Below are 26062 nucleotides of genomic sequence, written 5' to 3'. Positions count from 1 at the left end.
AGGTGTTTTGGTTTATTATCACAAGATGAGTTATCACAAGATGAGTGGTTCATATAGAGCTTTCATTGGATAAGGGAACTAAGGATATGAAAAGCAACTAGATAAGGGTCTGTTGATCCTAAAAACAACCTAGCCCATGTGGCGCACAAGCCGAGTAATTAATAAGTTAATTACGTTCTTCGGTTGTGTGCGAGACGTGCCAACTCGTTAGCCGAGTTCGGTCGGGGAGTAAAATATGTTGATGTGGCATTGGGCGCACTGCTGACTTTTGCGTCTTGCGATTGCAACCGAGGAAGGAACTCGTTTTGGCCTTTTGGGTTCTAGAGCCTGAAGACAAGGCTGCTAGTTTCTTCGAAGTTCATGAATCATCAGCACTGGGTTAGGTCCCAGGAATTATGTTCGTGAGAAATAAGTAAGCTGAACTGTTACCAGACTGTACGGATACAAATACTCAAAAGAGATAAGTGTCTTGATTGTAAATGTGGTTCGGCCATTAAAATGTCGAACTCTAAAATGCACTTGCGAATATCCAATCATAAACTTTGCTTTCAATGTGTTGAGTCTTGTAACACCTCACTTTGTCGAAAAGGTTGATGAGATGATCTCTTCCAATAAGAACTCGGAAATCCTTATTGATCGAGACTTGGGTAACAACCAATCAGTCTCTAAGCAGTGTTGTTTATCCAAACTGAAAGTGCTTCTCGGTCTGTTGATTCTACGACTTCAATGTTGTTTATTCAAACTGAAGATGTCGCCGGTTGCCTTCACAGTGCTGTTTATCTAAACTAAAGATGTGTTGATGAAAAAAATAAAAACAAAAATTTCAAAGTTGTTGAGGTTGTTGAGAAACTTTACGCAAGGTAATTTGTGTGTTGAATTAGAGAGAGCCTTTTCCTATTACAAAGCACCTTGTATTTATAACATTCATATTTTTTGCTTAGCACGGCCTGACAATTTCGTAGAGTCCAACCAAAACTCAAACTCACGGAATGGAGACTGATCTGTGACATAGGCTAAAGCCTATCTTCTAGATGGCTATCTGTGACTTTTCAAAGCAAAATAAAAGCCTATACAGGATTATCACATCATGACCAAGGGCCTAGCCTCCCTAAGCTTCTTATCTCATCATCATAATTCCATCACCTTTAAATCCATCCATGCATGTATCCTGATCCCCGTTTAAATGAATTTCAAATTCATTTTTTTACTAACTATCACCATATTCTAAATGGATAATAATCAATTCAAAATCCAATCCCATCAGCAGCTTCAAAGTGATATCTACAAATAAACAATATTCTAATATCAACTGAATATCAGTTTGCGAGTAATGTTATTCATACTATGTTTTTTGTACCACATTTTCATACCACCTTAGGTGGCATTTGATGTGGACAGCCACATCATTTGAATTAATCATATTTTTAAATTTAGTTCATTATTTAATAAACTAATAATTAAGAAAAACTAGTTAATTAAATGATGATTGTGGTATACTAAGAGTCTTTCTTATTCCTTTTGTTGATGCACAAAATCAGTGAGGACTTTGGTACAACAGAAAGTGTTAAGTTTGTGACCTTCGCTAGATTGCTCCGGTCACTAGTATGGATAAGTATGTAAATGGATAGAGATAGGGAAGCAAACACAAGATGTACGTGGTTTACCCAGATTGGCTACGTCCACAGAGTAGAGGAGTTCTCATTAATTGTGAAGGGTTTACACAAGTACATAGGTTCAAGTTCTCTTTTAGTGAGTACAAGTGAATGATTTAGTACAAATGACATTAGGAAATATTGTGGGAGAATGATCTCCTTTTATAAAAGAGTTTCTAGCTTTGTTATGACATTGACACGTGTCGTATTGCGATTGGCTTCTGATGTTGACACTTGTCACACTGTGATTGGCTTCTGATGTTGACACGTGTCGCGCTGTGATTGACTTCTGATGTCGACACATGTCGCACTATGATTGGCCTCCATGGTTGGAGGGAAACTCTTCTGGGCCTTTGACGGTATAACGTTGACCAGTGCTCAGTAGTTTCAGGATTGGTTAAGTATGGTACAAACACCTTTCCTTGGGTTTTGCAAAATTTTCAAATGATGTGGCTGTCCACATCAGATGCCACCTAAGGTGGTATAGAAATGTGGTATAAAAACTTGGTATGAATAACATTAGTCATCAGTTTGCAGCATACCACTCGAATTCATCAGCCAAACCAAACTGATCCAATCCACACATCCACACGCCAAACATCCCAAATCAATTTGATTTGTACTGCTTACTTGGGGATATAATTCGCATACTATTTATCTCGTTTAAGAAAATGCAAAGATAATTTATATTAAAAGATAATTATTATGATAAAAAACCATAATATTATTTTTACTTTTTTATCCAACGGTGTGGAGTTATACTCACTTAACGACCTTAATTGCACGGGCCGATGGTGTAAATTTTGAGTCCAAACAAGGTCAGAGGAAGAATTGTAATAATATAATTAACTAATCATAGTACAGTGCCCAAAAGAAAAGATTTGTAATATATAGTGGATTTGGATCCACTCTGGACCTTAGTGTCCGGAGCCTCTTCATCCACAAATATGGGCTGCTGATTGGTGTGTAAGTCAAATCAGGGTCGTTGGTTGCGTGTGGTGGGCCAGGAAAATGAATTAAAGAAGACCGTTAGATTCAATTTGTGTGGCCTAGATTAATAGATGATGAGGCTCCGGATACTAAGGTCCGAAGCGGATTCAAATCCATATATAGTTAATTCCACGATTCATGTGAGCTGTTGTTTGGACAGAGAGATTTTTTTTTGTCAAAAAAAAAAAGTTCGGACAGAGAGATTCAAAGGTGTAATAAGTGTTGTGAAACTTGTATCAGAAACAGGAGAGAGAAATTGAGGAGGAAAAAGATTTCACTTATATCAGAAACAGGGGAGAGAAATTGAGGAGGAGAAAGATTAAATCAGAGCCCTATTATGGTGTATTCTTTATTCATATGATATTGTTATGGAGATGAAATTTGGAAACTAAATGATGTGTTACAAATAAAATTAAGTATGTTTATCAATACTTCAGTAATAAACCAATCATCAACTTTCATGTTTTTTAGTTTCCAAAATTTTGTCTACAAGGTTTATAAATATGGGTTTACCCATCAAGTTCATCCTAATTTACAATAGTCCTATCATTATTATAATGGCAAAGAGTCCTATGTGGACTCAACTACTTGTGATAAAGCAGAAGTAATATATGTTGGATATATGTTAACAATCCGTAATAAAATAAATATACTAATAATAAATACGAATAAATATATTCCAGAGATTCAACAAGATGAAATATTAATTAAGCAAAGTAATAAAAGATCGAGGCTTGCGTACCACAATGTCCTTGAAACAGAAATTTCGCCCCTACTCAGTGCTTGTAGTTCTACGGACGTCTGCTTCACCAGGATTCAACGATCTAAGTAAGAAATTCCAACACCGAAAAATTGACTTCTGGCGAATATTAATGTGGTTCTCTTAGAAAGGATGTTTATGATTGCAGGAGAAGATTTATGATTTTTTGTGTTTTAAATGTCATGCAGATAGATGTATATATAATGTGATTATACATGTTTGCAACAGGTATAAGGAAGGGATGCATCTGTTGTGAGACATCCGCTGAAAATGGTGTTTTTGTTTCTACATTTTCACACTTCAAACTTCATCTAAAAAGATGAGTCTGTTGGTAAAATAATTAATTAATTTAAATTCAAAATTAAAAATAATTAATTGATTCCGAAAAATAATTACTTCATCCCAAGGCCCATCTTTTGACAATTAAATATATATTAATATATAACTAATTAATTAGTACACCCCAAAGCCCAACCCCAAGGATGAGCCCAATTTTAGTCTCCAGGCCTATTACTCCAATCACTTTCTATAAAGGACAAAGCCTTATAAAGTGATAAAATCTTTTGGGAATGGCCAATGTGGGACAAAGAAATTTCTACTCAAACTAGTCAAATTTCCAACAATACGTTGGTAATGCAAAGCATTAGAGTTTGAATACATGTAAAACCAACATCCTATAATTGAGGAAATACATCCAACGTGCTTCTAAAGCCACTCCATACACGGTTGGGATTTGGTGCAACGGGTGAACAACCAACCCTCAACGATAGATGGAAGTTGGCTACCATTGCATCCATATAAATGAATTCCTTGTTCACAGAGAAAGGGTTATGCATTTAGGGTCTATCACCATCAGAATATAAAGGTCTTTAAGTGAGTGTAAGAGTTCTTGTTTGTGATTAACTATCAACCATAGCTACACCAGTCAAGGTCATTCTTGTTCAACTTCCATGGCTATCGCTGTAATCAAGTCAACCGATTATTTCTTTGTGTTTTAATTATATAACCATGCTAAGTTGTAATCACTAGTATCAGAACCACTGGTTATGTGATTAAAACCTATTAAGATTGAAGTTTGATTAAAATTGTCGAAAATTTGATGAAATGAGCCTTAAAAAAAAAAAATTTAAAGCAAGGTGTAGGAAAATACAATACACCTATCTTAAATTTTTATGCAATCTTTTCAACCCACGGCCATCAATTAACATGAGCAACACCATCATATATGGATAACAAGACCTCCACGTTCCTTTTTCTCTTGCGGCACAACGGTCATGAATCACAAAGTATGGTTTGTTTGTATTTTTTTTTTCTTGGGAAAACCACAAGGCATGGTTTTAACCTATTATAATCTCTGCTATTTTATTGGATTTATGTTGATTAAATTCCTATCCATATCACCATGTTTTCGTTCAGTGTGAACGTAGTCATCTGCCAAGTGCCAAAGCACAATGTTTTTATTTCATTGACTTCAATTTTTATGATGGTTTATGGTATTGTATTTTGGTTTGATTCCTGAAAGCTTAAACTGATTATATGATTAAGATATACCTGCATAGTGACATGTTTAATGTTGTATATGTTAATATACTTCATTTCGATCAGGATGAGCAATGATAAATTTCAGGTTTTGCAATTTATCTGAATTATTGACTCCAATCAAGGTACTGTTATGATATAATTTGGTTATCATGAATTTCTATTATACAATTCACTAAGTTTCTCTCTACAAATTGGCTTGAGATGATCTTATGCAAAGACACAAATGTGTATGAAGTATAACTCTTCTGACCAGGATTGGCTCTGATACCAAATTATTACATCCCAGCCTGGGCCCCCACCACATCCCTGGCTCGACTCCACCGTAGCACGATATTGTCCGCTTTGGGCCCCGACCACGCTCTCACGGTTTTGTTTCTGGGAACTCACATGAGAACTTCCTAGTGGATCACCCATCCCGAGATTGCTCTTGCACGAACTCGCTTAACTTCGGAGTTATCGATGCCAAATTGAAGTGTACCAATGCTGATAGGATATATACCCATGCCAACTTGAAACGTACCAACATATCGTTTAGAAATGTACCAATGCCAAATTGAAATGTACCGATGCTGATATGAAATGAACCCATGCCAACTTAAAATGTACCAACATATCGGCTAGAAATGTACCAATACTAAATGGAAACATACCCCATATCATCTACCACTAGAAAAATCTATTTTCCAAATGTACCGCGGTACGAATACTCAAATCAAGAGGTTTGCATCAAATGAAAATAGAAAGGGAATAAACATGACTCACAAAGGAGGATGGAAGAGTATCAACTTACAGAAAAGAAATGGCACGAAAAAATTGTAAAATGATCGTGAAAGAACATAAATATATATCATGTTAGAAGCATAAATAAGTCAAATTTGATATGTTTTTAGATTTTTAAAACATACGTCTCTACTAGATTCTAGGAGATTTGGATAACTATTAGCTAATTGGTACATTATATATATGGCAAATTGTGTAATTTTGCATTAAAAAAATGCTACTTATAATATATTTGGCACCTAAAATGTAGGAAAATGTTTAATAAAAATTCTAGAAGGTATAGATGTTTAATCTAACAAATAGAACAATGAGGCATTTAAATCTAAACACCCCTTAAAAAAATATGAAACAAATTTTGTAAAATAGAAGCTATAGGAAGTTATAGAAAAAAAAATAGAAGTTAAAAAAAATTTGTCAATAAAAATAAATAAATAAAACTGTAAAAAAATATTAAAAAATAACGGCTAGCTGACGTCAGCTAGCCGTTGCATTTGACAATTTGGCCTATATTTCTGTTGGTTATATCCGACAGGAATGGTCACATTTCTGGCCAGCTCGGGGCTTGCTGGCTGGATTGGGCCAGCCCTTTGGCCCTTTTAGATTATGTGGGGCCCACGAGCCCTCTGGCCTATCCCTCAGTTGGAGATGGTTTTCGGGCTATTTTCGGCCCTCTGCGCTTCTGGACCATTTGGTTCAAGATGGCCTTAAAACAGTTGTTCTCAATAAACACATAGTGATGATATATGTGTACATGCATGAGACATGAAATTATGAGTATGTACTGTGAAAATTATTCTGATATGCCATGATGATGTGGGAATTATCGATGTTAATTTGGTTTTAATCCCCTTTTAGTTTTGCAGCATTCATTTCTCTCAGCTGTAGAAATTGGACAATGCGCTTTGATTCGTTGATATTTATCAATATACGTGTGTCAAAAGAGAAGAAAATTAATTGTACAATTCTAACATGTGGCATCCACAGGAAGTATTATTTTCGAAAGAAAATGAAAAGAATTGTCGGTTCTTTTGATTTTTCAGTTTGGTGTTTGTAAGGCGAATGCAAAGTTTCTGATACTAATGGTCCAGTGGATTTGCATTACTGACAAAAAATAAACTAGGTCCTCGAGGTAGCTAATGATGTTAGCTTCAACAAGGGAGAAGATGTGTGTCATTTATGGGTTTTTTGAAGCAATTATTTCCAGCATGCTTTATAATATTGACAGCCATATAGAGGAACTATGATATTACAATTCTAATATGGCTTGTTATATTGTGATTAATCTCTTCCAAGCATGCTGACAGTTTTCGTGAGATTATTGGATTAAAGGGAGTCATGAAGGAGATTATTGGATCAATGCCGTTTGTTATGGTTGTATAGTTAATAGTAAATCTACAAAGCTTTATTCTATTAGCCTAATTTGCGCGTTTCGATTAGATCTTCGATCCATCAGCTAGATCTACATATATCAATCCCCGAAGAGTTGATGGGAACGTCCACAACGAAATCAGGGCCAGACAAAATGAAGTAAAACACCAAGGTTAGGCTCGTTTATTAACGAGGCCCCTGAAGCCTCTAGAATTTTCATGTGCAAGTACATGATGATCTATACACTATTACTAGTCAATTAGAAATTTCATGCAACCGACTCCCATGAATGATAAATATCCATATATTGCTCATAGTCTCATAGCTAGCTAAGAGCTTGCGTCATATGTGGGGAAAGATGGATCCCTTTGTCATCTATAAAAAGAGAGAAATATCACCGATGAAAGGCACAACGCTGTCGAATATTCAATCGTCTCATCAACATCGATTGTTCGCTTCTCCATCTCTTCTGTTTGTAATTTGAAGCCAAATCAAAATGAGCTGGTGGTGGGCCGGAGTTGCTAGCGCTGCCACGGTAACAATATCAACCACAGCTACCTTCTTAATAGTTAATTTAGATTTGTTTGGGACTAATTTCTGAATATAAGAAGCATTACTTTTGTTCAAAAGCGTTTATGTTCAAATAAACATTAACTTGACATGGATTTTTCAGAAAAAATTGGAAGGAGTTGACGCCTCATCATCACGAGGTCATCAAAGCGTGGCGCTAGTGGTCGGCGTGACGGGCATAGTGGGCAACAGCCTATCTGAAATCCTCCCACTCCCTGATACCCCCGGCGGTCCGTGGAAAGTGTACGGGGTCGCACGCCGCCCCCGCCCAAACTGGAACGTTGATCATCCTGTTGACTACATCCAATGTGACGTGTCTGATGCGGAAGACACCAAAATCAAGTTGTCACAATTAACCGATGTCACGCACATATTTTACGTGACATGGGCCAGTAGAGCCACCGAGGTCGAGAACTGCCAGGCCAACGAGGCCATGCTCCGCAACGTCTTGCGTGCTATTATCCCCGTGGCTCCGAACCTCTGCCACGTGTCCTTGCAGACCGGGGCCAAACACTATATCGGACCGTTTGAGTCTATAGGGAAAATCAAAGCCCACGACCCGCCGTTTACGGAGGACTTGCCCAGGCTTGACGTGCCCAATTTTTACTACACTCTTGAAGACATTTTGTTCGAAGAGGTTGAGAAAAAAAAGGGTTTAACTTGGTCGGTACATCGGCCTAATAATATTTTTGGGTTTTCCCCTTATAGCTTGGTGAACATAATCGGTGCGCTTTGTGTTTATGCTGCTATATGTAAGAAGGAAGGAACCATTGAAGTTTCCCGGTAGCAAAGCGGCTTGGGAGTGTTATGCGGTGGCTTCGGATGCAAATTTGATAGCGGAGCAGCATATATGGGCGGCGGTGGATCCGTATGCGAAAAACGAAGCGTTTAATGTGAACAATGGGGATGTGTTTAAGTGGAAGCATTTTTGGAAGGTGTTGGCTGAGCAGTTTGGGATTGAGGAGTATGGGTTTGATGAGGAGGAGAGTGGTAGGCTGAGGTTGGTGGAGATGATGGAGGGGAAAGTCGGTGTGTGGGAGGAGATTGTGAGGGAGAATGAGCTGCAGCCGACCAAGTTGGAGGAGGTGGCGGTGTGGTGGTTTGCTGACTTAGTGTTTGGTGGGGAGGCTGTGTTGGACAGTACGAATAAGAGCAAAGAGCATGGCTTTTTGGGGTTCAGGAATTCCAAAAAGTCCTTCATTTCGTGGATTAAGAAGATGAAGGCTTACAAGATTGTTCCATGAAATGTATTATGGTGAAGAAGAGATAGAGAGAGTTCATATATACATGTGTACAAATAAGAAAATGAAGCCTAGGGAGAGTACCTATAACATGCATATGTAATTACAATAAAAAATGTTATTCTTACATTTTATTTGTACCATCATTTGTATCGTCTCTCTAATAGAGATGAGACATACATAGTGAACCCTACTTCTATTAGAAAGATGATACAAATAGCGGTGTAAATTTTCTTTAATTTGTACGGGGTTTTTTTAACATCTAAAAGTTAGATGCACTTGTTTGTCCATTCAATTTTATTCTTTGAATTATCTTCGAATAGATAAGAAAATATCACCAATCATATATGTTGATCTTAGTATATCCTTGATTAAATTTCTTATCTTTTGACAAAATATTTGTATAACTCATAATTGAGATTCTTTATTGTCCAATGCTCATACGTAACAGTCTTAATTTCTTGATTCTACATGTAATATTCAACGTGCGTATCAATTAGTTCTAGTTTAATGTTCTACAAATGATGTTAGTAGAGATGCAAGTTCGGATCATCTTTCCCCATTAACTAACTATTTAGGGAAGAGTAACTAAAATTTTGAATCCATATTAAAACAATGACAATTTCTTTTCTTTTTTTTGTCGAAAAGATTTTATTAAATTCGAATAAAAACTTTTACATAAGAAGCTAAAGTGTTGAACAACCACTCTAGCTCAAACAAATTCCATGTCTAAAATCCTCCCATACGTAAGTGTTGACCCTAGAAATTACAAAACCTACGTGGCGCGCAGGCCGAATATATTCTAAGCTAACTACGTCCTTCGGTGATTGCGGGGCGTGCCAACTCGTCGGCCGAGGCTCGGCCGAGGAGTAAATTTGTTGATGTTGCGTTGAGCGCGCTGCTGACTTCTGTGTCTTGCGATTGCGGCCGAGGAAGGAACAATTCTCGGCCTCTTGGGCTCTCGAGCCTGAAGACAAGGCTGCTAATTTGCGAAGTTCACGAACCGAATTCGGCTTTCAATGTGCCGAATGTAATAACTGTAACACCCCACCTCGCCGAGAAGGCTAATGAGATGACCTCGACCAACAAGGATTCGAAAACCCTTCTCGACCGAGACTTGGATAGGCAGTCGACCGTTCTCGCCGCAGTGCTGTTGATGCCAACGGAAGATACTGCGAGACCAACCGACTCTACGGTGACAGAGCTATCTATGCCGACTTAAGATATCACCGGTTGCTTCCACAGTGCTGTTGATGCCAACGGAAGATGTGTCAGCGAAAAAGGAAAAGAAAAAGATCTCAAGTTGTGAGAGTTTGCGCAGGGCAATTTTGTATTGATTTTTGTGGGGCTTTGAATGGTGCGCAACCCTCCCTACTTATAGTGAAAGTTACACCCGTCCGCTTGATACTCTTGGAGAGTCCTAATTGGACTCTGTCTTGTGGAATTGCATCTGGTTGTACATTCGTCTTATATCCTTTAGCCAAGGATCATATCCCTTTATGCCAATAAGCTTCCCGCCTTGAAATATGCCAATAAAATGCATGTATGGCTGACCAACGCCAATCATGCGGCTGATTAAATCCAAATTGGCATCCTTATCTTTATGCATGCGCAAAAATCCATACCAATCCATAACCATTCGCCAATAATCAGTAATGCATTAGGATTCTAATGCCCCACCATCCTACGAATAAATTGGGGTTTTAGATAAAAACTAGGTTTAATAAATTATGATTAAAATCCCAACATTATCTCAATCATAATTTATTTCAACCACTTTGTCGTTCAACGGCCTAAAACCCTGCTCATCCGACGGCCTTGATTGCTCGGGCCGATATTGTAAAAATGGGTCCAAACAGTAAGACAAAAAGACGCCACTAAATGTGCTGCCTGATTACAGATTTGGGGAGCAAAAATAAAATCTACTGACCTCAATTGCATTTGTATACACTTAATATCAAATAGAAGACCTTCAATCACAACGTTTGGTTGAGTGATTCTGCTGATCATATCTACAAGTTCTTTTGAATCCAATTGCACTTGGACATCATCAAACCCTTTATCCAGGCATGCCACCAATTGTGCCCGTATTGCCTCCGCCTTCACCATAAGACTAGGCTCACAAAGAATGTTACCCACACCTCTTGTCCGCCTTGAAAACTCTAGTAATGACAATACTTGAGTCTCCTTGCAAATTATATGAATGGATAATAATGTAACAAATGTTCTTGTGTTTTTAAATACTCATGATTGGCCCAAGAAAACATCAATAATGTGTTTGTGTCAAGAAACTAAGGGAGAGTTTGTTTGCCTTCACTAACTATCACTGGACTAGATTGGACTAACTATTAGTCCAGTCCGGTGTTTGTTATCATGCGGGACTAGTCTTAATGAGACTAGCCCGGACTCGCCTACACTAAAGGCTTCACTAAGAGGTCTTAGTGAGGCCCCCCAAAAACTACAGGATTGCTAGTCCCGTCTCCCTCTTCTGCAAGTAGCGTCGCGCGAACCCGCATGAGTAGCATCAACCCTCATTTCTCCAGTAACCAAACCAAAAACGGCTGTCACAGATCTCCATCGTCTCGTAAACCTAGTGCCCTTTTGGCGTCTGGGTCAATGATTTGAGGTCTTCTGCCATCTGGGTCGACCTGAACGACGGCAAAAATGGGTCTCATGGTGACCCATATTCTTCTGCCGACAGCAATATTGAAAACTTTAGCATAAGTGCAATGACTCTGAATGATTTTTCTTGACCAACTGTGATTTTCCATAAAATACAGGTACCAAATCTAAAGAAAAAAAGAAAAAAAAATTCAAAGAGAGTGATGGGAGAGGGGACAGTATACAGAGGTGAAACGAGAGAAAAAAAAAAAAGAGGATGGAGAGACTGGTACAAAAAAAAGGTGGGGCAAAAATGGGGAGAAAAGGGAAAGAGGAGGGACAGGCGGAGGGACGAAAATGAGGAAAAAGGGAGAGGGGGATGGAGAGGCAGAGTAAAAATGAAGGTAACAGGGATTGGAGAAGTCAAAAAAGGATGATTTTAGAAAGAAAAAAAAGAAAGGAAAATTTGATATATATTAAATTAATATAAAATAATATAATATTACAGTCTTGCTTCTTAGTCCGACATTACACCAAACACTTCACTAAATCAGTCTAGCTTAGTCCATGAAGCTAGTCATAGTTCGGTGCAATAATTGCACCCTACAGGACTCTGTCTTGTGGCTACTCCGGATCCACATCGGTTCAGCTCTTTGCAAATCCACTTTCAATTTAGTCGCTACTCCGGTGGTTGCTGGCGAGAGACAACCAGCAGTGGGCTACTTCTCTGTTTTGGTGTAATCATTAAAAAATTTGAATGGTTACGATTAAAAAAAAGTTGTGTATAATCAAAGGCCTAAAGTTGTGCGCTTAGGTCATCTCCAACAAAAAAAGTTAAACATATCTCCGGCCAGAATTATAGTCAGTGGTGGGCTGCTTCTCCGTTTTGTTAGCCGACGCATCGGACTCTCTTGTTGAGTAAATGACTATGGGGCTTTGGTATTAGAGCAGCGGGGGTTGCTTAAGCACAACATCTCAATATGCCAGAAACTATTCCTCCGAGTCAAAACATTACATTTTAAGACCAATTATACCCAATGGAAATTATGTCTTCATTCTCAGTAAAGAAAAACGTTTCATTCTTCAATATCGTAACATAATTTCACCATACAACTGTCATATATAAAATCGTAACACAATTTCGCCAGAGGGGTTACAACCGTCGTAAATATATTATGCACATTTCATTCATAAACTCTCATACTTAAAACACACTAGAGTGTGCTAACTTACACATAGAACATGAACAATAAACCCAAAACAAACACTTCCCCGCACCCAGCAGCACCCAACAACCAACATCACCAATCCACCGATGCCATCATGAACCGATCAAGGCACAATCTTGAAGGATTTCATCTTATCAATCCAGGTAACAAACGAATTCCTCGAGTTTCTAAACCCCACAAACCCATGCTCCTTGCTCTTGTTCACGCTAGAAATCAAACCCTCCCCACCCAGCACTACATCCACAAACCACCACACTCCCACCTCCTCCAGCTTCGTCTCCTTCAGCTCATTCTCCCTCACTATCTCCTCCCATACCCCCTCCTTCCCCTTCATCCGCTCCGCCAACCTCAGCCTCCCGCCTCCCTCATCAATCCCGTACTCCTCTATCCCAAACTGCTCCGCCAGCACCTTCCAGAAATGCTTCCACTTAAACACATCCCCGTTGTTGATGTTAAACGCTTCGTTTTTCGCATACGGGTCCACCGCCGCCCATATGTGATGCTCCGCTATCAGATCAGCATCCGAAGCCACCGAGTACGAATTCCACGCCGCTTTGCTTCCCGGAAACCTCAGCGGCAGCCCCTCGTGCTTGCATATCGCGGCGTAGACGCAGAGCGTGCCGACAATATTCATCATGCTGTAAGGGGAAAACCCGAAAATCATATCGGGCCGGTGCACCGACCAAGTCAGATCCTCTTTCTTCTCCACCTCAGCAAACAAAAGGTCCTCCTGCGTGTAATAGAAATTCGGGGTATCCAGTCGAGGCAGGTCCTCCGTAAACGGCGGATCGTGCGGCTGGATCTTGCCAAACGACTCGAACGGTCCGAGGTAGTGTTTGCCACCGGTCTGGAGGCAGATGTGGCGGAGATTGGGCGCGTTCGGGATGACGGATTCCAAAACGTTGCGCAGCATATTGCCGTTAACCTCGCAGTTCTCCACCTCGGTGGATCGGTTGGCCCATGTGACGTAGAAGATGTGCGTTACGTCCGTTAACGGAGAGAGCTTGGTTTTGGCATCTTCGGGATCGGAGACGTCGCACTGGACGTACTCGATAGGGTGGTCGGCGCTCCAGTTCGGGCGGGGACGGCGCGCAACGCCATAGACCTTCCATGGGCCGCCGGGTGTGTCCGAGAGAGGGAGGATTTCGGCGAGGCTATTGCCGACTATGCCGCTGACGCCGATCACGAGTCCCACGCTCTCGGGAGCTCGCGGCTGTTCGTCTTCATCGGCTTTTTTCTGCAAAAATCAAAATTAAAACGTTAATTAAGCAAAAATTGAAAAATTGAAAGGATCAACGGAGTAGTTGAGATTGTAATTGCCTTGGCGGCGCCAACAGCTCCGGCCCACCACCAGCTCATGGATTTGGATTTGGAGTGGTGAGAGAGAAGACGATGAGATTGGATGGATGAAAGAATTGGGGATTATGGTTTTGGACTGGAAAGCTGAGGAATGAATGCCAGCCGAGAGTGTAACTGTTAGTCTCTAGTACACCACCTCCTGGAAATTGCGGGTCCAAATTTTCCTTTTAGATATTTTTTACAGAGTTATACGTGTTACTATATAAATAATATAATATATGTATTAAAAAAATAGAAATTATTATTATTACTCTAAAAATCTTATTTTGCACTTCAAATTTTTTATAATTAGAAAAAAAAAATACGCTTTTGAGTAATGTAAAATGAAAAATTTAAAATATTAATAATAATTTTCTAAAATATTAATAATTTAAAAAATACATAATTTATATAAAAACACGTAATATATCATTTATAAAAATAATTTCGTAGCGGGATCAATAATTGTGCGGGCATGTCATTGCCTCCCTATCGTCTGTCTCTATGTTTTTTGTTTTTTTTTCGGCAAAGTCTTATGTCTCTTTGTTAATAAAATAGGAATCACCTTGGTCGAATGGGTCGATACGTGAAAGCTGATGTAAATTCTTCTTTACACGCAAGTTGTTGGTAGGCGACGTGGTAAAGTTGGTGGCACAGAGGTGTATCAACCAACTTCCCGCGACAATTGGGCCATGGGTGATCGATCCCTGCCTAGGATTTTGGGCTCATTGGGCCTACGTTTGGTTCTTCACTTGGTTAGACCTTAGGCTTTAATCCAATCATTTTTTTGACCTTCTTTGACCGACCCACTATGGTTTCCGTATCAACAAGGTTCGTTAAGCTAATGGGTTATGTGATTCAAATCGTGATCAAATTAGTTGATTAAGAACCTAAAATCGACTCCTACTAATTACGTTAGATTTGGATTAGAATTTGGGTCCATTTGGGCTACATTGATAGATCTACGTTTGTCTTTGAGAAATGAGGCTTTTGAATGGTGGATTGCTTCCGTTTGTGTTTGGTAACTTCAGAATTAGAAGCATTCAGAAATGTATAATAAATGATGAGAAAAGAGAGCGGAAAAGAAACCTCTAGCAATTCCATTTCTTAAACAAAAAGCTTTTTAGTTAAAAATGATCCCTAAGATTTGTATAACTCATTACTTTGGTCCTTGAAATTTGAAATCAATAGAAATGGTCCTGAGCTTGTTCACCATTAATTATTTTGATCATTCCGTATAAAATTATATTAAATAAGGATCAAAATAACAAAAATATCATCAATTTAATAAACAATGGCCAAATGATTTGACAAAAATTGAAAGTATTTTTTGTCATTTTAGCTTTATTTAATAGAGATTTTTCATAGAATGACCAAAATAATTAATAATAGACAAACTCAGGATTATTTCTATTAATTTCAAATATCATGGAACAAGGTAACGAATTATGCAAATCTTAGGGACCATTATAACTAAAAAGTCTAAACAAAATGGGGTAAAATTTAGGAATTGGTAGTCATTTTCACTATTCTTTTTTTTTTTTTTGGGTTCCTTTTTACTGTTGTCCTTCTAGCATGTTTCAGAAATATCTACGATCAAGTGAATAGCTCTACTAACTAATGAATCTGATTGAATCAAAAAATATACGTGTAGCTTAATTTATGCAATCCAAAGGCTAGAAAACCATCTAAAAAAACTTGAGGATAAAAAGATGATGAAGCTCGATAGCACATTCAACAAAGTAACTTTGTATAATTTATTGTGAATTTCAAGTAGAACAAGGGCAAGAAAAACCACAACAAAATCTCCCCATAACCCAAACACCACCATCACCACATTGAGGACAAAATTATTTCAAAACAGTCATCAGTCGATCACGGCACAATCTGGAAAGCCTTCATCTTATCAATCCAAGTAACAAACGAATTCCTGGAATTTCTAAACCCCAAGAACCCATGCTCCTTACTCTTGTTCATGCTGCACAACAACCCTTCTCCGCTCAACCAAACATCCACAAACCACCACACTCCCACCTCCGCCAGCTTCGTCGGCTGCAGCTCGTTCTCCCTCACTATCTCCTCCCACACCTTCTCCTTCCCCTTCATCAGCTCCACCAAGCTCAGCCTCCGGCCTCCCTCATCAATCCCGTACTCCTCTATCCCAAACTGCTCCGCCAGCACCTTCCAGAAATGCTTCCACTTGAACACATCCCCGTTGTTGATATTAAACGCTTCATTTTTCGCATACGGGTCCACCGCCGCCCATATGTGCTGCTCTGCTATCAGATCCGCATCCGACGCCACCGAGTAACAGTTCCACGCCGCTTTGCTTCCCGGAAACTTCAGTGGCCTCCCCTTGTGCTTGCATATCGCGGCGTACACGCACAGCGTGCCAATGATGTTCATCATGCTGTAAGGGGAAAACCCGAATATCGCATCGGGTCGGTGCACCGACCAAGTCAAGTTCTCCTTCTTCGCAGCCTCCGCAAACAGTAAGTCCTCAAGGGTGTAGTAGAAATTCGGGGCATCCAATCGGGGCAGATCCTCCGTAAACGGTGGTTCGTGCGGTTGAATCTTGCCGAACAACTCGAACGGCCCGACGTAGTGTTTGGCCCCGGTCTGGAGGCACACGTGCTGGAGCTTCGGCGCGTTCGGTATAACGGAATTCAGAACGTTGCGCAGCATAACGGCGTTAGCCTCGCAGTTCTCTGCCTCGGTGGATCGGTTGGTCCATGTGACGTAGAAGATGTGCGTTACGTCGGTTAACGGAGAGAGCTTGGTTTTGGCATCGTCGGGATCGGAGATGTCGCATTGGATGTACTCGACAGGGTGGTCGGCGTTCCAGTTGGGGCGGGGACGGCGCGCGACGCCGTATACCTTCCATGGGCCGCCAGGGGTGTCGGAGAGGGGGAGGATCTCGGCGAGGCTGTTGCCGACTATGCCGGTGACGCCGATCACGAGACCCACGCTCTGGGGAGTTCGCGGCGGTTCCTCTTCATCGAATTTTTTCTGCAAAAATCGGAATTAAAAACGGTATTTAGGAATAAATAAATAAAAATTTGGAAGGGATCGATGCAGGAGGAGTTGTGGTTGTGATTGCCTTAGCAGCGCCTACAGCTCCGGCCCACCACCAGCTCATGATCTTGGATTTGGATTTCTCTGAGAAATTGTAAATTACTTCCACAAATTCTTTGATCGGATTCCTAACCTGGAGTCTTCGATTTACAACATCTCTGCGCCATATACACACAGAGAATTGCGGTTGGAATTGTCTTTATGCACCGGATGATTAATTGTGCCATGCATTAACACTTACGTGGAGACTTTATCTTCTTTTGTTCTGATGAGATTAAGGCCCAGCTCCAAGCCCACTCCCAATTATATCAAAACATAGTTTAGGGTAATTCAAATCTGCGCTCTCGAGTTTTGATGTATGAAAATTGGTCCCTCAAGTCTATATATTAGCAAACTGCATCTCCAAAATTACAAATCGTTGCAACATTGGCCCTTATATGAGGCTGACGGTCTGGCCGGTGAAGCATAGTTTTGTATTAGTTGGGCATTTCTATAAATTGTTACAAGTTTACAACATACGCATCTAGATGCATATTGTGCAGCCATTAGGCAAATGGTGTCAAAAGTGAATATAATTGCGATGCTTGAGAAAATAAGAAAAGACTTTCGAAGTGTGTAGTTCGCGTATTGTGACTCTTGAAAGGACCAATTCTCAATGGTTGAAGTATGGATGAGGAGGAGGTGGTGGTGTTCTGATCACCTTATCATCTTCGTGAATCTTGTGTTTTTGTGGTCTTTTAACGGTGTCTCTGTCCTATCTTTAAGAAAATGAAATTTTGTAGCGACTCGTGAAGGGACAGTAAGCAGATGATTTCATTTGGTTCATCCTCTACTTGCTTCTTCACTGTCATATGTAGTTGGGTGAACATTTGTTCAAGACTGACGCGATGTCAATGGAATCCCTTTATTCTTGGAGGGAGGGCAATTTAACTGAGAGGAATAGTAGGTGGTTCTTCTCCGCTTTCCAGACAGAGTAAGAAATTTCAACGGTGTCAATCTCCCGATTGAAGACGGTTAACCCTGTTCACAAACCTCAGAAGCATGCTAATAGTTGGATGATCATAAATTGAGCAGCTGATGGCACTGCCTTTGGTAGTCAGTATCATTCATCTGGGGTCACATGCCAGGGCATAGACTTCGGCAAGAAGGAACATGATGATGCTGTACAGAAAAGCAACCAGGACATTCGTGCCTCGCTATGGCTCTTCATCACGCCATTTCCTCATCATTTTCGTGTCTGAACTCATTACTGCAGACCCAACTAACGTCGCCACGCAAGCCAGCGACGACTTAGGGTGCCAATGCAGAGAAAAAGGGGAGGATTGTTTGATGTATGCAATACTTCAATTGAGTTTCTAGAATATCTTTCTCTCGATTCCAAATGAACGCTGCTTCTACCTTGGACAAGTGTGTGTTGGTCATATCGAAAGTAAAACGAACAAATTATATTACAAGATGCAGTAGCACATTGCGAATATCTTTCGGCTTACGACTTTCTCTGATATTGCTTGTAGTATAATAAAAGAGAGTTTTCCCTCCTTCAAAGGTATCAAAATTGGAGGAGGAAAACAGAAAAACAAAAGTGGAATCCTTTCAAGGTTCTCTAGGTTTGTGCTCTCCGCTTGGCACTTCAACAATGTGTGAAAATAAAGTATTCATTTGAACACAATATTCCTACTTCTATGTCCATCGATTGACAGATTTCTCCTTGCGCTGTCGTGATCTACCACAGCTCAGATCGCACGCAATGCAATTAAAACTGCAAAGAACGAAAATGCCAAACTCATGAATACAAACATTTAGCTGGATAAGCAACGCATAAAAGCTATTCGGACAACATTCATGTCCAAACTGCATCTCAACATTGGCAGGGTTTTGTGAAGCTTACCAATCAAGAAAAGGAGAATAACAATCCAAAGAGCTATGCGGGCAGGCCAACTATATTGCATGTGGTACTGAGACCTTTGAAGTTGTCTTTGAATAGCTCCGTACCAGCCATACAATGGTTTATCGTAACATTCATCGCAACTATCCAAACAACTCTTATTTTTTTCAAAGCAAGCATTGACGCCCTAAACGGAAAACAAGAATTTTAATCATTAGTAACACAATGCCAAGGATGTAAGGTCTCGTAGTAAATTAAATCAAAGGAGTAAAGCATACATACCCTGGTCAACTGAGTAGATGGCAACAATGCAGCATCAGCGTCTTCATGACGGTCCACTGCCTTCCACTTCCTAAAACCATTCTTTGACCACTTCAACTTTGATGCGGTTTCCATGGAACTGAGAAACCCAGACATACTTGGAATCTTTCGTACAGGATGCTCAACCATCATAGCAGAAGAACTTGGTACGTATCCATCATCGAAAACTGCAATCTTCAAGGCACCAATGTCAGCACTAGCGCTAGCTGTCCTCCTATGCCCATGTGGTTTCTCCTCCCTAATCTTCTGGGAGCCCCGCTCGTTTGAACCACATGAGTTCTTCGAACTACCTGGTGCCGTATCTCCATCTGTCACTCGTGGGTTTTCAGAATCCCTGTCGTTACCCTTGGCAATAACTTTCTCTTCAGATGCAGATGGCCCAGAAAGAAAAAACGCTAGTTCATTGCACTCCCCTTCATCCAAACGCACCCAAGGTTGAGTAGCCTTGCCCTCAGAAAGGGCAGCCTCCTTTAACGATTTTTCAATTTTGGAAACCTGCTCCTCGATGGCAACAATGAATTGATGGTGCCTGTCTCTTGCGTCTTCACATGACCTTCTCGCATAACTTGACCTGACTGCTCGTACAAACTCCTCCAACTGCATTGCCACCAAAATTTCAAACAATTATTCACTACACTGATACGGGCGTAATACCAATTCATAATGTAGCCTAAAGGGCAACAGCCATAGCTGAGGGGGCATAGAAAGAAGAGGACCTGCCATTTGGTAGTTCCAAGAGTTGTACGAAGATCCCTGCCAAGTTCCTCGGGATCCCACATACTGGAAGCGTCTTTCCTGGCGTGGATCCATGTTCGATGTGTAGATTCCATCCTTCAGAACCACATAAAAAACAAATTAACATACCATTTACAACAAAAACTTATCATCCTCAGCATTCAATGCACATTGCATTTGAAGAACAAGAGCAGACAAAAACCCCAATTCCCCAATTCGGGTTTTAAAAGCAAACACATCCGGATAAACACCGATTACTCAATGGGTTTAGGAACAAATTGTAAATGTTGACGAAATGTGGAGGAAAACAATAGAACATTAAATCGTAATTCATGAATTCTAATTAATTGGGACCAAAACGAAAAAAAATCTGCTGAACGTTGCCCAAAGATGGGATTTGATTCAAATGAGCTGCAAGCTATCAAATTACAGATGCAATTCAAAATTGCAATAAACGTAGAAACATTGAAACTTTATTTGGAAAAAAGTACAAATTGATGGACAAATGTAAAATTGGAGCCCAAGGAGTCACAGAGCCGAACAATGAGAAATGCTACCTGTCGGCGGAATCTTGAACTTCCTCGGCCGCCGGGAAAAATGGATCTTTCTCCCACCGATCAAAACCTGACGTCATTAGTTAATCACCCCAAATTTACAAACAAATTACCAGCCAAATTTGTGTTATTCAAACAATACAAATGAACCCTAGCTCGATCAATGATTAAATAAGAAACGAATTCGAGTGCAAAATTGACAGTGGAAGCATATAGAAATGAGAAATAGACAAAGAGGGTAAAAGGACAAATTGGGTAAGGAGAGATTCCGTTATTTCAGCGATGCAATTTGGATTTGCAGGTGACAAGATTTGGGTTGGGGAAGAGAGAGAGAGAGAGAGAGAGAGAGAGAGGCGTTAAATAAGAAGGTGCGAATATATAAACAACGATTTTTTGTATTTTTTATAAAATGCTGAGGACTGTCGCGGGTTTATGGGAAACTCCGCGAATAATTGGAGTTTCTAGAAATCCCAGGACGATGTCGTTTGATGCAGTTCAGCAGAGTTTTGGAGAGGGGTCAAAATTGGTCGATTGGATGGCGATGGTGATGCGCCACCGCGTCCGTGGATTGTGTTCCATCGACGACTGCCTTGGCCTTTATGATTCCTACTTCTATAGTTTGACAATTTTATTGACTATTTCCTTTTTCTCTCAAATCGTTTTCCTTGCCCATTTTTCTATTGAAGAATGATTTTATAAGGACTTGAATTGAGTTCATTCTTTTCTACTTAAAAAACAACAATGAGTTGTCCGTGTTTGAGTAGGCTGGTTCTAATTTATGACCATTAATGCATTGAGAATTTTACACGTATCAATGTATACGATACTTTACATGCTATATAGGTGATTAGTCTTAACGTTGTTTTTGTTTTACTAGTTGTACAAATTGCTTCGCTTAAGCCTAATGTCTAATTGAATGTGAGTTGAATTTGTATACTACAAACTTAATGTCAGTGTAAATAGATAAGAAGTGATTTTCGTATATTAATTTTCTCTTAATGCACACTTTTGTTTATTTATGATTTTTTATTGAATAAACCAAACATAATAGATGAACAAAATAATCAGGGTGGCATTTCTAAAATAGAACTTAATGGTATTAGCGTGTGTCAACTTGTCATGCGCTTCAACATAACGAAACCTTCACAGTTAAAGTATGAAACATCTGCTCCGCCTTGTACCCACGTGCATTGTCAAGTAAATGAGGTTGCCTGCCGCCTAGCTTACTGTGCTCTTCATTTTGGCCATAATTGTACTTGGTTTGAAGAACATCCATATCTTATTTTTGATCTTTCGTTGGAGGGAATGTTGTTTGTAATGTGTAGTGTTTGCTGCCCGCCTTTGTAGCTTCTTCTTCTTCTACATTTAGAGTATGCTTATATTTTCACCCAACATTTATTAACGGTCCACTTGTTTTCCACCCCCATTGATGCTCTCTCTACCCAGCAAAATTGTAGTTTCCAATTGTAGCTTCCAACTGCTGAATTAAACAAGAGACGATTTTTTTTATTTTTTTTTATTTTTTGTGTTTCTTTATTTATTTATGATAAGTGGAGTGCCCACTTGAATATTGATATTTAAATTTTTTTTATCTATTTTTAGCCAATAGTCTTTTTGAATGATAGATTTTTTAGTAAATTACATAGTAGCCCCTCAGGTTTGAGGTCAATTACAATCACATACAACAACTTTAAAACATTTCACTTTCATACATCCAGTACCATTTTATTTCAAAATAACACCTCCGTTAGATTTTTCATCCATTAGTCTGTTAAATGCTGACGTGGCTGCCACGTGACAAAAAATAATTTTTTAATTTTTTTTTTAAATCTAATCTTTTAAATATAAAAAATAAATAAATAAATAAATAACCTGAAAGCTTTACCCGCAACCCCCAAAACCAGAAACCAATTAATCCCAAACCCACCTCCCCATTAATCCCCCCAGAAACCCAGCGCAGCAACCTCCTCCCCCCCCCCACCCCCCAACGAACCATTCCCGTCAAATCCCCCTTCCCCCCGACGACCCACTCCCGTTAAATCCCCCTTCCCCCGACGACCCACTCCCTTCAAATCCCACCCCCCCCCCGACGACCCACTCCCGTTAAATCCTCCTTCCCCTGACGACCCACTTCCGTTAAATCCCCCTTCCCCCGACGACCCACTCCCGTCAAATCCCAACCCCCCCCCCCCCCGACGACCCACTCCCGTTAAATCCCCCTTCCCCCGACGACCCACTCCCGTCAAATCCCAACCCCCCCCCCCCCCGACGACCCACTCTCGTTAAATCCCCCTCTCCGACGAGATGGGTTTTTTTTTCACCTTTTCTTTTCTGGGTTGCAGATACTGGGTGCGGAGGAGGAGGTGGAGGATGGGTGCACGGTGGGTTTGGGGAAGACGAGAAGGAGGAGAAAGGGGGTGCGTTGCAGGGAAGATGAAGATGGGGGGTTTTTTATTTTCTCTCTTTTTTCTTTCTGGGTTGCAGGTTGGGCTTGGGTGGGGGTGGGGGAGATGGGAAGATGGGTGCGCGAAGGAGGTGGAGGATGGGTGGGAGTGGTTTTGGATTTGGGTTATAGGGAGGGAGGACGGATTGGGAAGATGAAGGAGATGGGGTTTCGGTGGGGTATAGGTTGGGGGAATATGGGAGCGGGGAAGAAGAAGGTTGAGGGTTTTTTTTTTTTTTTTAATTTTTTTAATAGGGTTATATTATAATATTTTTAATTAATAAAAAATTATTTTTTTTACCACGTGGCAGCCACATCAGCACAAATGTGGCAACCACGTCAGCATTTAACAGACTAGTGGATGGAAAATTTAACGTATGTGTTATTTTGAAATAAAATGGTACTGGATGTATGAAAGTGAAATGTTTTAAAGTTGTTGTATGGGGTTGTAATTGACCTCAAACCTGAGGGGCTACTATGTAATTTACTCTAGATTTTTCAATATGTTTAAAAGATGGTTCGGTACACCACAATTAATTATACAAATTGTGGGACACTTGAAATTTTTTTTGTTTAATCACTTGTGTAATTATATGTGGTCCATTGTTCTGTGTTCCGAGCATACTTAAAAATCTCTCATTTTGAAGTTTTGAGGGTTAAAATTGGAAGTTCAAATTTTGTTGGATGAGAAAGGCACAAATGCTGCCTTATGAACGTTGACCAGGGTTTTGACCAACACTGTACAGTGAGAGCATTTGGGTGAAGGCGCGTAAACCCAGTAAACGACCCGTTTACAAGTCTAATGTGAGTTGAATATTAGGCATTCAAGCTGAATTGGTACTCGGAACGATTGCGAGGAGGGAGAAGAAGGACGGGGATAGCGATGGCGATTATTTGGAAGACAGAGTGAGCTTTAGTGAGGATAAGCTGATGGACTCGAATTGTAAGGCGGTGATGATGGCCTGGGAGCATCCGTTAATGGAGGCACACGCGAAAGCGGTTTGTTCCGGAGGTGGCCATGTGTTGAATATTGGATTCGGAATGGGGCTTGTGGATACAGCCACTCAGAAATACTCCCCGGCTTCACATACCAAACCATCGTTGAGGCTCACCCGGAGGTTCATCAGCGTATGATTCAAACCGGTTGGGCGCAGAAGGATAATGTGAACATAATATTCGGTCGATGGCAGGATGTGCTACCTCAGCTTAAATCTTATGATGGTGGCTGAAGAAGAAATGAGCTAATTCACTTGGCTATTTAAGCTTCAATTTGTGTGAATTTATGAACTGTTGGGTTCATTTGTGCAGGGATTTTCTTTGACACCTACGGAGAGTACTAGGAAGACTTGAGAGAGTTCCACCAGCATCTTCCCAAGTTATTGAAGCCAAGCGGGATCTATTCGTTCTTCAATGGCCCTTGCGGAGGTAATGCGTTCTTCCATGTCGTTTGCTGTCACTTGGTTTCACTAGAGCTTCAGAATTTGGGTTATTCTACACAGTTCATTCCATTGCCTGTTAAGGATTGTTTAGGAGAACAAGTTTGGGAAGGTGTCAAACAAAAGTATTGGCAGCTCGATACTTATTACCTCCCAGTTTGACAGTCTGTAGAGGATACGGAATGATAGTTGGACTTTGTTTTAGTTTATATTTTAGCTTTTTCGTTATTGTAACTTCAAGTTGTTTCATTGTGATTGATTTCATGATGATTGCATTGGAGACAGCTCCTTGAATTTCTAGTTATATGATGATTTTTTTTAAATTTCCGTATGTCACTTTTGTTGTTGTTTTTCTCCGCCGTGTAAGTTTATCTTACATTACCGGTCCCAAGCCCGGATAAAGGAGGAGGGGGAGGGCGTCAGGTAGTCGACAGCCGGCACTCCATGATCACGTCGAATCCTTATGAAAATGAATCCAGAACGAAATCGCGCTAAAGCTAGGGCGTCACCCGTAAGTGGCGCGCTGTGTGGCCTGAGCACAGTGATAAGTGAGCAAGGGTCGCTGTATCTCCATCGGCACCCGGATGCAGTGTTAAATGAGCAAGGGGGCTATAGAAACTTCTTTTCGAACGACTCCACTCAAAGTTGTTTGGGAGCATATGCTCCTATCAACTTTACACGGGACACATAAAAGAAGTACTTTGATCCTATTAGACGGGGAAGGGTGAAGAAGCTAGGACAGAAAGGTAGAGTTCAAGAGAGCAAAATGCGTTTAGGAACGTGGAATATAGGAACCTTGACGGGAAAATCTATGGAAGTAGTAGAAGTTATGGTAAGGAGAATGATAAATATTATGTGCCTATAAGAAACTAAGTGGGTTGGTAGTAAGGCAAAGGATCTAGAAAACTCAGGGTTTAAACTATGGTATTCGGGCACAAATAGAACGAGAAACGGTGTTGGCATCATCGTGGACAAGACCTTAACACAAGATGTTGTAGATGTCAAGAGGGTAGGAGATAGAATCATGGCAATCAAGATTGTAATAGGACAAGAACTTATCAATGTGATTAGTGCGTACGCACCTCAAGTAGGGTTGGATACGAGTTCGAAGGAGAAATTTTGGGAAGACCTTGGAGACTTGGTGCAAGGAATTGCTCAGACGGAGAAGTTATTTATAGGAGGAGATTTAAATGGACACGTGGGCAGAGAGACAGGCAACTATGGAGGTTTTCATGGTGGCCATGGTTTTGGGGAGAGAAACGAGGATGGGGAAGCTATCTTGGATTTTGCAATGGCATATGATCTCTTCTTAGCCAACACCTTCTTTAAGAAGAGAGAAGAACATGTGATCACCTACAAGAGTGGGTCGTCAAAAACACAAATAGATTTTCTTCTAATGAGGAAAGGGGATCGTATAACTTGTAAGGATTGCAAAGTTATACCAGGAGAGAGCGTGGCTAATCAACATCGCTTGTTGGTGATGGATGTACATATCAAAAGAGTGAGAAAAAAGAACAAGACTTGGAAGTGCCCAAGGACTAG

At 40.3% G+C, this 26062-nt stretch overlaps 3 protein-coding genes and 2 pseudogenes across 3 annotated transcripts; 2 read left to right on the top strand and 3 right to left on the bottom strand.

Annotated features, from left to right (window-relative positions):
• The first annotated feature begins 7450 nt into the window (after positions 1 to 7450).
• Positions 7451 to 9338, top strand: LOC126601198 (3-oxo-Delta(4,5)-steroid 5-beta-reductase-like; annotated as a pseudogene).
• Positions 9339 to 12566: 3228 nt separating this feature from the next.
• Positions 12567 to 14244, bottom strand: LOC126601202 (3-oxo-Delta(4,5)-steroid 5-beta-reductase-like). The gene is made up of 2 exons (XM_050267878.1): positions 14054 to 14244; positions 12567 to 13970 (listed from the first exon to the last, which is right to left on the bottom strand). The coding sequence occupies exons 1-2, from the start codon at positions 14090 to 14092 to the stop codon at positions 12837 to 12839; spliced, it is 1173 nt and encodes a 390-aa protein (XP_050123835.1). The 5' UTR covers positions 14093 to 14244; the 3' UTR covers positions 12567 to 12836.
• Positions 14245 to 15804: 1560 nt separating this feature from the next.
• Positions 15805 to 17314, bottom strand: LOC126601203 (3-oxo-Delta(4,5)-steroid 5-beta-reductase-like). The gene is made up of 2 exons (XM_050267879.1): positions 17172 to 17314; positions 15805 to 17080 (listed from the first exon to the last, which is right to left on the bottom strand). The coding sequence occupies exons 1-2, from the start codon at positions 17208 to 17210 to the stop codon at positions 15947 to 15949; spliced, it is 1173 nt and encodes a 390-aa protein (XP_050123836.1). The 5' UTR covers positions 17211 to 17314; the 3' UTR covers positions 15805 to 15946.
• Positions 17172 to 21025, bottom strand: LOC126601208 (uncharacterized). Its single transcript, XM_050267886.1, has 5 exons — positions 20645 to 21025; positions 20069 to 20183; positions 19314 to 19949; positions 19035 to 19218; positions 17172 to 18905 (listed from the first exon to the last, which is right to left on the bottom strand). The coding sequence occupies exons 1-5, from the start codon at positions 20719 to 20721 to the stop codon at positions 18880 to 18882; spliced, it is 1038 nt and encodes a 345-aa protein (XP_050123843.1). The 5' UTR covers positions 20722 to 21025; the 3' UTR covers positions 17172 to 18879.
• A 2126-nt stretch (positions 21026 to 23151) lies between these two features.
• Positions 23152 to 24843, top strand: LOC126601308 (protein arginine N-methyltransferase 2-like; annotated as a pseudogene).
• Positions 24844 to 26062: the final 1219 nt, after the last annotated feature.

The sequence above is a fragment of the Malus sylvestris genome, chromosome 15, assembly GCF_916048215.2.
Source record: "Malus sylvestris chromosome 15, drMalSylv7.2, whole genome shotgun sequence".
NCBI classification, from domain to species: Eukaryota; Viridiplantae; Streptophyta; class Magnoliopsida; order Rosales; family Rosaceae; genus Malus; species Malus sylvestris.
The sequence above is the reverse complement of the archived record's forward strand: the minus strand, read 5'-3'. Positions and strand labels throughout refer to the sequence as shown.